The sequence below is a fragment of the Apteryx rowi genome, unplaced genomic scaffold, assembly GCF_003343035.1.
Source record: "Apteryx rowi isolate R43461 unplaced genomic scaffold, aptRow1 scaffold_107, whole genome shotgun sequence".
NCBI classification, from domain to species: Eukaryota; Metazoa; Chordata; class Aves; order Apterygiformes; family Apterygidae; genus Apteryx; species Apteryx rowi.
The window spans coordinates 712575-725843 of NW_020447275.1; the positions used below are offsets into that span (position 1 = coordinate 712575).

The window sequence follows — 13269 nt, forward strand, 5'->3', positions numbered from 1 at the left end:
GAGAATGTTATCACAGCAACAATGTGGTTTGTTTGCTGAGACTATGGTTCAGTGATCAAGTATATCTTACTATCTATATATTCAGCAAGTAATTTTACTGTACTGTTTGCTTGCCTTTCCCTCATTCCTGATATTTTTGTTTGTTTCTTTCTTTCTTTTCCAGAGAAGAAAGAGAATGTATAAAGATTCCTAGAGACATGGATGATGCAAAGGCCTTGGGAAAAGTCCTGTCCAAATATAAGGACACCTTTTATGTTCAAGTATTAGTGGCTTATTTTGCCACGTATGTTTTGTATCCTTTTTCTGATATGAAAATCTTTTTTTTTTTTTTTGATGTAGTCGTATTTCTCTGAAAGAGCTAAAGGAAAAATACAAGGTTACTTTAAATTCTTGATCAAAGATGAGAGAGACTAACTGCCTAGATATGTTTATAAGATACATATATTCCCAGAACTCTGAACTTGAAGAAATATTTCTTCTGTGTCACAGTATACTTCTTGGACTGTAAGGATGGACCACACTAGAAGGAATTTGAATTAAATGCGTGTACAGTAATAAATACTATTGAAGGGTTTCCTTGCAGTTTCATATTGACTGTTTCTATCCTGGAAAATATTTTTAACTTTGATACTAGACTTTGTCTTATTTTAATGTTATGCTAAATTTTAAAGTTATAGCTTGAATTGCCAGTTAGAAATTATTGTTAATTCTAAAAGAATACTGAAACTACTGCTTCTCTAGTCCTGGGACATTCAAAAGTGCCCAATATGAGTCGTTTACAGAATTTTCTACAGCACTTATTAAGGAAAACATTTTAAGCCTTCTTCAAAAACAAACATCTTATTTGTTTTTAGAGAGCGCTAAATTTCTGAGATACTTTCTGCCTGAGGAGACACAAAGGCTGCCTGTGTTCTGTGTTAACTTTTTTTTTTGTCCTCAGAGTGCTGACTATATTAATTAGTCATTAGGCACACTCTTCACTGGAACACTCAACTAAAGGTTAGTAATTGGTTGAAGAGCTTTATAGGAGGTCTGCTTCATAGTTTAATGCAGGAGGCTTTCTGTAACCCATTGGGAAAAATCGGTGCCGAATGCACTACACTCGATAATTAACTTGTGGCTCATTCTTTTTGAGAGTAGTTCACAAATAATAGATTATATATAAAGAAAACTAAAATGTTAATGCTTATATATATAAACAAAAATAGAACACAATTGACTGTTTAATATCCTACTACAACAGCTGATGCAACAACATTTAATGCCTTGGAGTTAGGAGCAGACTGTGATCAGTACACAAGCGTGTTATAATTATCTGAAAACCTTGACACTTGCTTAGAAAAAGCTGTACTGTTAGTAATGGACTTGATGTAAAAGACTGTTTGGCTTTTTGGTATTTCAGTTGGTTCAGCTCAGACGGAATAGTGTTTGTGAATTTCTTTGCTTTACAAGATTTCCATTCAGGAAATGAACTTGCTCTGTAGTTCCAGCTATGCTGAGCAAATCTTAAGCTCAGCAGTCTGTTCTCGTGTGCTGCAGGATCTCTGCCTCTTTGAAAAATGCACTTAGATACTACACAGAAGCCTACAATGAAACAGTAATGTCCTAATCTGTCTCTAGGTTTTACTTGGCCATACTTGGTACTGTAGTGTAGGTCTAAGAGTGAGCAGGAGTCTCTTATGATCAATAACCCAACAAAAACATTCTGACTGAAATTAGTGATCATGTAAGATAGTTATCTAGAGGTAGCACCATACCTGTTTATAAACTGAGTAAACTTAGTGCTGATTTATAGAGATGAGTTGTAACCTTATATACTTGTTTTTTTAACTAATTTCTGGAAAGACTTTGAACTGAGTTCTGGGAAGGATTTTACTGAAATAGCAGTCTTTAAAATCAGTAATGTTAATAAGGAAGTAGTAGCTTCCTTGACATGTCAGTCTTCCATGAAATTCATGGTGATTATCAGCTCTGAAGGGAGYTCTCTGGATCTTTCAGAGAGAATGACTGAAATCAGTGTGTGTCTAGTCTGCAATGTAAAATCAGAACTACATATTCCCTGTAATGTTACTGTAAATCTCCAGTGTCAATTGTAGCACAGAGATAAAGGGAAAAATGTTGTATAGCTTCTATTATTTGGTGACTTATTTTTGTATCTGTCACTGGAATATTTACCCCTTGTTCTTCTTTCTTCTCTCTTTTGAATCACCATACTCGGATTTCACTCTTGTTTGAGGTACAGCGGTGTTTGGGCTTCCTGTGCTACTCTGCAAAGATATTTTGAAGTAAAGATCTTTTGAGTCTGTGTGTACTTATTTGTGTTTTTTCCCAATTGTAATATATAGCAGGATTGTTTATAAAGTTGAGTAGCTTTTTTTAAAAAAATACATTTTTTCCCTTAACTAAGATATATCCAGCTTGCAAACATTTGCTATCCCTGGGTCTATATTTCTCAGTATCCTCTCAGGGTTTCTTTATCCCTTCCCACTGGCCTTATTTCTTGTTTGTCTGGTAAGTATGGAAAATAGTTTGAGAGGACATATATTTTTATCCATTTGGAATACAACCAAGCATCCAAACAGCTTCTTGTCTGCAATAATCAGAGACCAAGTGAAATAGCCGAGCGTGCTTTAGTCTGAGGAATGAATGAAAGAGTTCTGATTCAGCTCTATTATGAGAATGGCGTTACCCACAAAATCCACCATAACATTGGGTGATGATCCAAACTACTAACATGTTTCTCCAGGATTTCTTAATAATGGAGGCAGATGGGTACTAATCAGCCAGAGAGTTGTCTTCACTGTAGGTTTGTCTAGCATCCACCAGAACCTGATTGTAATTTCAGAACATTACATAAGTACTACATTTTTATTATTACACTACAAGATGCCTCAGTTTTTAAATCACTTAAATAACCAAGAAGCTTAAATTAAGATATGGAATATGTTATTGACAAATTTCAGAAAATGTCCTGTAGAAAAGATGCAGTCATAGTGAGCCTTAGTACTAAAGAACTAGATAACTGAGTCAGTATGGAGGACCAAGGTGATGAATTTTCAAATTTGAATCTCTTTTGAGTGCCATTCTGCCCCTTATTTGCAAAGTTTTCACTGTTAAGGATCTCAAATTACAGAAACACTTAATTGATAAGTAGTAAACATGGTCTATTTTGAACATCAAGATTGATCTAAACACATGGGAATAAAGAAACAGTTTTGTATCAACAGCATTCTTAGAAAATGGGTACATACTGCTGAAGGAGAACCCTTCAGCCTAAATGAAGGGTTGCATAGAAGCAGGCTGCATCTGGCTAGTCTAGCTACAGGAATATAATACTAGTATTAATAAGAGCTTCTGCTCACTTGTTCATTCTTTTGCAGTGCTCAGGACTTGGAGCTTCGTTCTGCTATATGCTTTCATACCTAGTGGGACGGCCTGTTGTATACAGATATTTAACAGAAAAGGCAGTGAAATGGTCAGACCAGGTAGAGTTTCTATAGATACTCAAATTTATCATAGAAAATGCATAGTGGAATAAGATGTCATGCTCATAAATATAATTACAAAGTGAAGATTCTGTCTCCTTTCTGACACTGTATAATTACTTTCTCTGAGGGTTCTTAAACAGCGGGGAATATTTGAGTTTATAGTATTCTGTAGTGTGAATGAGAATAAATTGGACATAAAGCGAATTGGTCAAGCTGGGCAAGAGATGGAAAACAAGTATTACCTGTAAGCATCTTCAGATAAAGCAATTAAATAGGTAAAATTTTAAATTATTTTCTTTTGGGAAGCTCTTTTCACGTAGGAAAAGTTTGCAACCAATACATGTATTTTTTAATCCCTTCAGGTTTAGCTAATGGCAAGAGTAAACCTCTCCAGTTTCAATTAAAATAAACAGGTCTATGAGCATCAGAACTTCTGTTAGTACCAGAACTAATGAAAGCTGTTTTCTTTCCCTTTTGGAAAAAAAACATAGTTGATGTCTGATTGCAAGCTCTTAATTTGAAGATGGCATTTTGGTTGAGGCATTTATTAACTTGATGCAGGTTATATGGTGTTTAATAGCAATAGCATATAAATTCATATTAAAAAGATATGTCTCCCCCCCGCCTTGGGTTACTTAGAGGGTCTCTCTTCTGTCTTACTACTGGCTTACATTAAATTTACAAGAACTTGATTATCTATAAATTTTTGAAATTGGCCATTTTTTTTATTGGGTATAGATAGGTAGTTCTGCACCAGCTGCTTGATCCCATAATTTTCATTTCCTTATTACAGCAAAGGACAGTATCTGATAACATTACTGTCAGCAAGTGTTATCACTGGATGAAATCCATTGGCAAAGACTTTGCTATACAAAATCAGAGTGTGCTTAGTATTTGACTTGTGTTTCCTAGTTTGACACTCTTAAACAGGTTCAAACAAATTCTTAGCCAAGTGTGAACCACAAGTTCACAGATTTTTAAATCATATGAATATTTTAAACATGTTCCTCACTGGCTGAGTAAGATGTGTCAGATCTCTGCTGGAATGGAATAGATTAAGTTGTTATAGTCAGTTGTTTAGCTATAGTGTTCAGCCTTTTTATATTGCTATTTCAACACTGTTAAGTAGGTGAGTATCTAATTACAGAGTACTGGTTTAGTAACTTCTGCAATGGAGCGTAAGAGTTGTCCTGCACATTGCCTTTATTAAGTAATAGAGTAGTATCTTGGATCTTGACCGAAATAAATATTAGTATCACAGTATAATATTGAAGTTATTCTCTAAGTGGCAGGTGTTTGCTATTTCCTTTAGTAGAACTGGATATGTGATAAATAATTATGTACATAGTATGTGCAGCTCAGATTGCACTGGGTAAAGTGGACTATATCACACTTGAACTATGTTACGTGCAAAACTAAGCAAAGTGGAAATCTTAGAACTTCATTAGGATAGAAAGTGTGATTAAAACTTACTAAAGTCTGGCAGGGCTATTGACTTAGTTTTAGTGTGGCAGTTATAGCTAAAGTTGGGAAAAACAGAGAGGGTTGGGACTAAGGTGAGTTGCTGGACTAGACTTCATCTGAAATTACAATCAGACCTGAGGTGGTTTGGACTGTCTGGGGCCACGTGACCAGGCTTAGGCTTAGTGAAGGACTGCCAGGATAGGTCAGAGATGATGGGATGCTTTGCTACCCTTAAAACTTGATTTGGGGTTACGGTTCTTGTTTGAAAGGGCTGATGTGCTAAAGCCGGGCTGGGGTGAGAAGAGGTTTTGATGTAGTACTAGTGTAGGGAGCTGGGCTACAGTTAAGAATAGAATTAAGAATGCAAATAAAGTTTGAGCTATTATGGTTGCTCCTGGGTAATATAAACACTAGGTGTTATAAAACGTGCAGGTGGTTAGGTAGACTGTGCTGGCTGTAGCTACCTGACTAACTTCAGAGCCATGAGTTTCTGAGCTGGGATACAGCTGTGTCTCAAGTGTGATTACAAGTTAGGACAGAAGAGGCTGAGGAACAACTTCATTGCTAGTTCCTGCAAAAGCTTCTGTAGTAGGGCAACAAGCTGGCAGTGTTGATAGGGTTACAGTTTGGTGGAGGACAGGCAGAAGTGGATGAGTTAGGGTTAGACCTGCTGCTGTGCAAAATAACTGGTTTAAGTTAGCTGAGTCAAACACGTTGTCAGCATACTCTACCACAGAATAACTTATTTCCAGACTAACTTTAGTCCTATATAACAGATGATTCTCTGACTCTTGCTTGAGTCAGTCACTGCTTAACTGATTTTTTTTTTTTTTAATGTTTACAACTTGTAAATTTCTACAAAAGATGCACAAAAAAACTAGTAGCTTCTAGTAGTGAAATTGTTCTGTATTTTCAAGGCAGGGGGTTTACTGATTTTTTTATTTTTTGGCAGGTTGAAAGACATAGAGAACACCTCATTAACTACATAATATTTCTGAGAATAACGCCTTTTCTTCCTAATTGGTTCATCAATATAACATCTCCTGTAATAAATGTACCATTGAAAGTATTTTTCATTGGCACTTTCCTAGGTAAGAATTCTGATCAATGAACTTAAATTTTGGGGCAGCCAGAAGGGATATTGTTGCTTTTCTCTTCATGCATTGTTCAGCAGAGATCACCATCTACTGGATAACTAAAAGATTACACAAATGCATTATTTCATACTTCTTGGTGTGTGGAACTTACAGCGTCAAAAGGTTTCAGTCTTCAGGACTATTATGATGTACTGGCTTGGGGGTAATGAGATGTGGCTAATTTACTTGTTTAAGGAAACATGCCTTCTATAAACACATTAGTAACTTCCTTTGTTTCAGTCCACAATTATTATACTTTCATGAAGTTTTGTATTAAGATGAGAAATTCCTGTTTTGAGCTCAGCTTAATTGTGTGAGGATGTATGTGCCTTTGTTCGAAGGACTGTTTCTCCTCTTTCCTCTCCATCTTATTTATCATACCTTTCTGGGAGTGAATTTGTAATTTAATTACTGTATCGCTAAATATTTTACTTGTGTATTTGACATAATTTTAAGATACTTTTTAACCTGGTTAGGAAACCATCTATATTTTTCTTTATGAACTTGAATAAGATTAGTTTGTGGAGAGATTTGAAATCTACACAGTCTAGATAGCAGAGATTTTTTTTCCTGGTGTCCTGTGTTTGAGTTTACATATAAAGCAGTATAAACGTAGCATAAAAACAGTTCTTATGATAAGGGGTTCTTGTTTTCAAATCTTATATTTACAGCCTTCTAAAAAAATTGTAGAAGGTACCAAAATCTGAAACTTTGATGTTAAAGTTAGGTGAATAATTTATGATTTTTTTTTCCATGCTTGTTTTCCCTAGCAAGCTGTTTTGTGTTCTTCCTTCACTATCCTACCCTTCTAATGTCCCCCCTCCAGGTGTGGCACCACCATCTTTTGTAGCAATTAAGGCAGGAACAACACTGTACCAACTTACAACAGCAGGGGAAGCTGTTTCCTGGAACTCTGTCTTTGTCCTCATGATTTTAGCCATCCTCTCCATTCTACCAGCTGTCTTCCAGAAGAAACTGAAACAGAAGTTCGAATAAGAATCAAACTGGATCAGAATTTCCCATACTTCATCTCAGGATCAGCACTTCTGATATTTGTATGTTTGCTTTTCTATTAGATCTTCAGCAATTAAAGGAGAGGCTTGTAATGGATAAGAATGTCTTTAAATGAACACGTGGCCTAAAATTGAAGAAACTGTGTTCAGAAACATACTACGCATAGTTTTGTAACCAAACCATCAGTGTTTTACTTTGGGGGGAGGGGCAGGATAAGGGAAGGGAAGACACATTTTGCTCTAATTATGTGCAGAGCAAAAATGGTAATGTAGACATCAAATACAGATACTGCTTTCTAAAACTTACAAAAAAAACCCCTCAGTTATTCAGTCCAGTTTTGTAACACTACATGTCTCTGTAGACTTGCATGTGATCTGGTCTGAGTACATTTCTCATCAAAAATATTTCTCTTGTTTTGCCTTTTGTAGTTCCAGAAAATAGCATAATATCATTGCTCACTGAGAAACAAAGATTTTTCTCTGAGCAGTACTTTAACTTCAGTGATACTCTCACCATCCTGATTGTTTACTACTTTCGATTTATTAGTGCTGTGTGGATTTAAATACTTGAACCTACATCTGCTTTACTAACTAGATTAGCAAAGGCAAAGGAGTGTCAAATCATTCCTCCTCGTCCCCTGTAAATTTTTATTCTGGGAGAGGATATAGGAAGGGAGAGAGCAGGCTAAAACTTGATCCTGGCTGGCTGATGAATTTTTAAGTTCTAATCTTGCTTAAATTTTTTTATGTTGATTATTTTTCCAATATTTCACTTGTGTAGATTTTTTTCCTGCCAATTTAAGACAGTTATTACTATAAAAAAACTTCAGTTCAACTGATTCAAACATGTATAACTTTAAGCAGCTTATTATTACAATTTTTCATACAATATGTAAAGTGTATAAAATCTTCCATTTGCAGCTCGATTGGCTAGAAGAAATACATGGAACACAGATTGGTGCAGTTCTTGTTAAAGAACTGATTCCACATACTGTTCAATGAATCATGTAACAAATCTAATATGTCAGTGTATATAAATTGAAAAAGATGATTCCCTTTTCTGATAAGTCAGTAACTGGTGATGGGCAGTTGATTATGAATTACTTTTAAGTAAAAAAAAAAATTATATTATATATATTCACTAAATAGGGTATATGATACCCCCTCTTATATGGTTATAACTGTTGCAGTCTGTTGTATTGTCAGTGACATCCCATAAAATTAGATCCTGATCAGCAAAGAACTTGGGTGCATGTTGAAGTTTATCCTACTGAAACCAATGCTGCTTATATGCTTTAAGTTTCTGTGCCCCTGAAGTATCTTTCAGAAACGGGAGTTGACACATTAGCATATGTTCCAATTCAAGGGTTTACTTGTCTATATCATTATGTTAACTCATCATATGATGGATCATTTTAGATGTAAGAGAACAGTTCCATAAATGTGATAATGTGAAAGGTACTGATACCTTAAAGAGTTTTGTTCTTTTTGTAACATAATGTTGATTGATTTCTTCATTTTATCACAGTATTACATGTAAATATGTAGTAAATATTATTGATATGCTATTTTTGTCTTTTATTTAAATCTGGGCTGCACATTAAATGGTATTTTTATGTTGGTAGATAAAGGAACTCCTATAATTTACCTCTGTTTACAAGTTTATTGTAAGAACACTTAGTTTCAGGAATTGGTTTCTTACTTAGAATTGACTCTAAACCTGTATTTTATTGGCATTTAAAACTGAACAATGATCACTTCTATTGCTGTAATTCTAATCTCGGAGCTCATCTACCTGGGGAATTTACTCCGTAGTAAACTAGGGTATGCATTTAGCTGTTGAGAGCTACATATCCCCTGGATTATTGAGTGAGAAGTAGCTGTAGATTTATTTACAGCCTACTTTTCTGCAGAATAAATTGCACTCTTATTACTGTAGTCCAGTGGCTTTTCTCAAAAATTCTCGCTTGATTTTTCAGTCAATAATAGATGCTGTTGTAAAATTCCTTCTACACTGTATAAAACTGATGTTTTGGTGCAACCTTGGCATTAAAGAAGGAACTTAAGTTTTGATTTCACACAAATCATGCTATTGATTCAGATTTTCCTTTAGTTTTATTTCATGGTGTGGATGGGATCAGGCTATGTTGTGGAAAAAAAAGTTCTGTTTCAGCCATAGTTGGTCAGACTAGCTTCCCAGCTTCCCAACTAGCTTCCCAGTGGCTTTTAATGTCACAAACAAGGTTCTTTTCTTTTGCAAAATCTTATATTTTTTTTGTTTTGTTTTAATTTAACCAGTCTCTTCTGTTTTTTTATCTTTGGCTATCAACTGCCTTAGGCAGTTTCTTATCACATGAGAACTACTTATGAGGGCTCTGAAGAATAAGGAAGGTCTTGTGCAAAAGGCAAAAAGATGTAGGGTAGAGCCCTGCTGTGGAATATTGCACTAGTGCATCCTCTCCTTTATGGGAATCCGGCAAGTGATCCAAGAGAGAGCCATAACTTTCTGACAGGAAAACAGTGTCTACCATGGAGCAAACAGGGAGATCAGGAACATGTAGCTTTTTCTTAATTGCAAGGAACTTTGAGGTGTTTAGGTGACCTGTTTGTTTTAGAATTTTTTGTAAGTGATAACTGCACAGCATCATTACTAAATGTCTCTTACCATTTGATAATAAAGCTATTATATAAAACCTGAAATCTTGTATTTTTTTGAGTGAACTATCCTGAACTTTCCTCTAAGCTAAATTTTTTGATTAAGCTGTTCACAAGGGATGAGTTCTTCTAACATCGTAACTTAAACTAATAATCTGATGATTACATTTGTAGATGAGATTCATTCTATTTGTACTTCCGCTATTTCAGTACACCTAGGTAAGCATGGCTTCCTTCTCTGTCTGAAAAGTACTTCTTTAGCATGTATGACAGTAACCTTGAAAAGCTTTTATACTTGGCACAGGAAGCCAATTGCATCTAGTTTGTTTTATCTCCTCAAATTATAACTATTTGCATAGTTTGTTCTGTGTTTTTTCATGAATTCCTGATGGAAGACTTGCGTGCTAAAGTTAATACTACAGCTTCATTCAGATTCCATTAATGTTACATTAGTGATGGAATCCAGTTTATGGAATCCATTTTTTTGCATTCTATAAAATGCTATCAATATTTTGTGTTGAAAGCTTGCCAGAAAGTTATGATAAAGTTTTTTTTTTTTTTTAAGAAAAGGACACTTCTGCCTTTAAAATATCTCCGACAGTAAATTATGCTATTATGCAAAGTCTGATGTGGGTTTTGTTGGCATATATTTTAGAGATTTTTTTTTTAATGTACTTTTCCTGGGAATATTTATCATGTGTAGTTTCTCTGATAGCAGATAATGTAGTTTTATTATAGGGAGTAAGTGAAATGCAATGTGCATGAAATACACTCTCTGCTATGCTTTGTATTAGAATTGAAGTATACTGCATGCATCATACCATATAATTATTTACTCTGGATTAAACTGAAGAACCAACAGAATGAACTCAACCAGGCAGCTGATCAAGGACAGAAACATCCAGCTGCTACTGCAGGAGCATTTCTTACAAAAAGCAGCCGCTTCATCCCTCATCTCTTTCCTGATCCTACAAAAATCTTGTAAAGAGCCTGGGAACCAAAATTTAAGACTGCTGCATACCGAAAACTAGGGACTTGGGCGAGATGACAGTCTTAAGACCAGTGCAGTCTTCCTATCATCTTACTGGCTTTGCCATGTTCTGCACTGTAAAATGCTCTGTCTGTCGCTCTCTGCCGCTCTGTCTGTTGCGCTCGCTCTCTGCCGCTCTGCCTGTGCCGCTCGCTCGCTGTCTCTCCGTCTGTCGCGCTCGCTGTCTCTCCGTCTGTCGCGCTCGCTCTGTCGCGCTCGCTCTGTCGCGCTCGCTCTGTCACGCTCGCTCTCTGTCGCGCTCGCTCTCTGTCTCTGTGTATGTCTCTCCCTCGCGCTCTCCCGCTATCTCGCCTTCCCTGTCGGTCGCGCTCTTGCGCTCTTGCGCTCTTGCGCTCTTGCGCTCTTGCGCTCTTGCGCGCTCTCGCGCGCTCTCGCGCTCTTGCGCTCTCTCGCGCGCTCTCGTGCTGTGTCTCTCTCTGTCTCTCTCTGTCTCTCTCTGTCTCTCTCTGTCTCTGTCTCTCTCTGTCTCTCTCTGTCTCTCTCTTGCGCTCTCTTGCGCTCTCTTGCGCTCTCTTGCGCTCTCGCGCGCGCTCTCGCGCGCTCTCGCGCTCGCTCTCTGTCTCTCTGTCTCTCTGTCTCTCTCTCCCGCGCTCTCCCGCGCTCTCCCGCGCTGTCTTGCGCTCTCGCGCTGTCTTGCACTCTCGCGCTCTCTCGCGCGCTCTCTCGCGCGCTCTCTCGCGCGCTCTCTCGCGCGCTCTCTCGCGCTCTCTTGTGCGCTCTCTCGCGCTCTCACGCTCTCGCGCGCTCTCGCGCGCGCTCTTGTGCTGTCTCTCTCTCGCGCTCTCTCGCGCTCTCTCGCGCTCTCTCGCGCTCTCTCGCGCTCTCTCGCGCTCTCTCGCGCTCTCTCGCGCTCCCTTGCGCTCTCTCGCGCTCCCTTGCGCGCTCTCTCTCGCACTTTCGCGCTCTCTTGCGCGCGCTCTCTTGCGCTCTCTTGCGCTCTCTTGCGCGCTCTCTCGCGCGCTCTCGCGCGCTCTCATGCTCTTGTGCTCTCTCGCGCTCTTGCGCGCTCTCTTGTGCTCTCTTGCGCGCTCTCTTGTGCTCTCTTGCGCGCTCTCTTGTGCTCTCTTGCGCGCTCTCTTGTGCTCTCTCGCGCTCTCTTGTGCTCTCTCGCGCTCTCTTGTGCTCTCTCGCGCTCTCTTGTGCTCTCTCGCGCTCTCTTGTGCTCTCTCGCGCTCTCTCGCGCTCTCTCGCGCTCTCTCGCGCTCTCTCGCGCTCTCTTGCGCTCTCTCGCGCTCTCTTGCGCACTCTCTCGCGCGCTCTCGCGCTCTCTTGCACTCTTGCGCGGTCTCTCGTGCGCTCTCGCACGCTCTCTCGTGTGTTCTCTCACGCTCGCGCGCTCTCTCGCGCTCTCGCGCGTGCTCTTGCGCTCTCTTGCACTCTCTTGTGAGCTCTCTCCCGCTCTCTCGCGCTCTCCCACTCTCTCGCGCGCTCTCACGCTGTCTTGCACTCTCTTGCGTGATCTCTCGTGCGCTCTCGCGCGCTTTCGCTCTCTCTCGCGCGCTCTTGCGCTCTCTCGCACGCTCTCGCGCTCTTGCGCTCTCTTGCGCTCTCTCGCGCTCTCTTGCCCGCTCTCTCTCGCGCTCTCTCGCTCTCTCTCGCTCTCTCTCGCGCGCTCTCTCGCACTCTCGCGCTCTCTCTCGCGCTCTCGCGCGCTCTCTCGCTCTTTCTCGCGCTCTCTTGCGCGCTCTCGCGTGCTCTCACGCGCGCTTGCTTGCTCTTGCGCTCTCTTGCACTCTTTTGTGCGCTCTCTCGCGCTCTCTCGCACTCTTGCGCGCTCTCTCACGCGCTCTCGCGCTCTCTCACGCTCTCGCTCTCTCTCGCACGCTCTTGCGTTCTCTTGCACTCTCTCGCGCTCTCTCGCGCGCTCTTGCGCTCTTGCGCTCTCTCGCGCTCTTGCGCTCTCTTGCACTCCCTTGCGCTCTCTTGCACGCTCTCGCACGCTCTCTCACACTCTCTTGCGCGCTCTCTCTCGTGCTCTCTCGCACTCTTTTGCGCGCTCTCTCGTGCGCTCTCGCGCGCTCTCTCATGCTCTCGCGCTCTCTTGCGCTCTCTCACGCTCTCTCGCGCTCTCTCACGCTCTCTTGCACTCTCTTGCGCGATCTCTCGTGCTCTCTCGTGCTCTCGCGCTCTCTCGCGCTCTCGCTCTCTTGCGCTCTCTCACGCGCTCTCGCGCTCTCTCACGCTCTCGCTCTCTCTCGCACGCTCTTGTGCCCTCTTGCACTCTCTCGCGCTCTCTCGCGCGCTCTTGCGCTCTCGCGCTCTCTCGCGCTCTCGCGCTCTCTTGCACTCCCTTGCGCTCTCTTGCGCGCTCTCGCACGCTCTCTCACACTCTCTTGCGCGCTCTCTCTCGCGCTCTCGCGCTCTCTCGCACTCTCTTGCGCGCTCTCTCGCGCACTCTCTCGCTCTCTCGCGCTCTCGCGCTCTCTTACGCTCTCTCGTGCTGTCTTGCACTCTCTTGCGCG

The 13269-nt window shown here is 40.5% G+C and overlaps 1 protein-coding gene across 5 annotated transcripts in view; it reads left to right on the top strand.

The window, feature by feature from the left end:
• Positions 1 to 9801, top strand: part of TMEM41B (transmembrane protein 41B) — a 32330-nt gene extending 22529 nt beyond the window's left edge. For all 5 annotated transcript variants that reach the window (XM_026070605.1, XM_026070614.1, XM_026070598.1 and 2 more), the window contains 5 exons: positions 164 to 292; positions 2418 to 2511; positions 3381 to 3485; positions 5905 to 6043; positions 6915 to 9801. In XM_026070605.1, coding sequence (XP_025926390.1) covers positions 164 to 292; positions 2418 to 2511; positions 3381 to 3485; positions 5905 to 6043; positions 6915 to 7084 — 637 coding nt within the window. In that variant the 3' untranslated portion in view covers positions 7085 to 9801. The remainder of the gene's footprint in view (positions 1 to 163; positions 293 to 2417; positions 2512 to 3380; positions 3486 to 5904; positions 6044 to 6914) is intronic.
• Positions 9802 to 13269: the final 3468 nt, after the last annotated feature.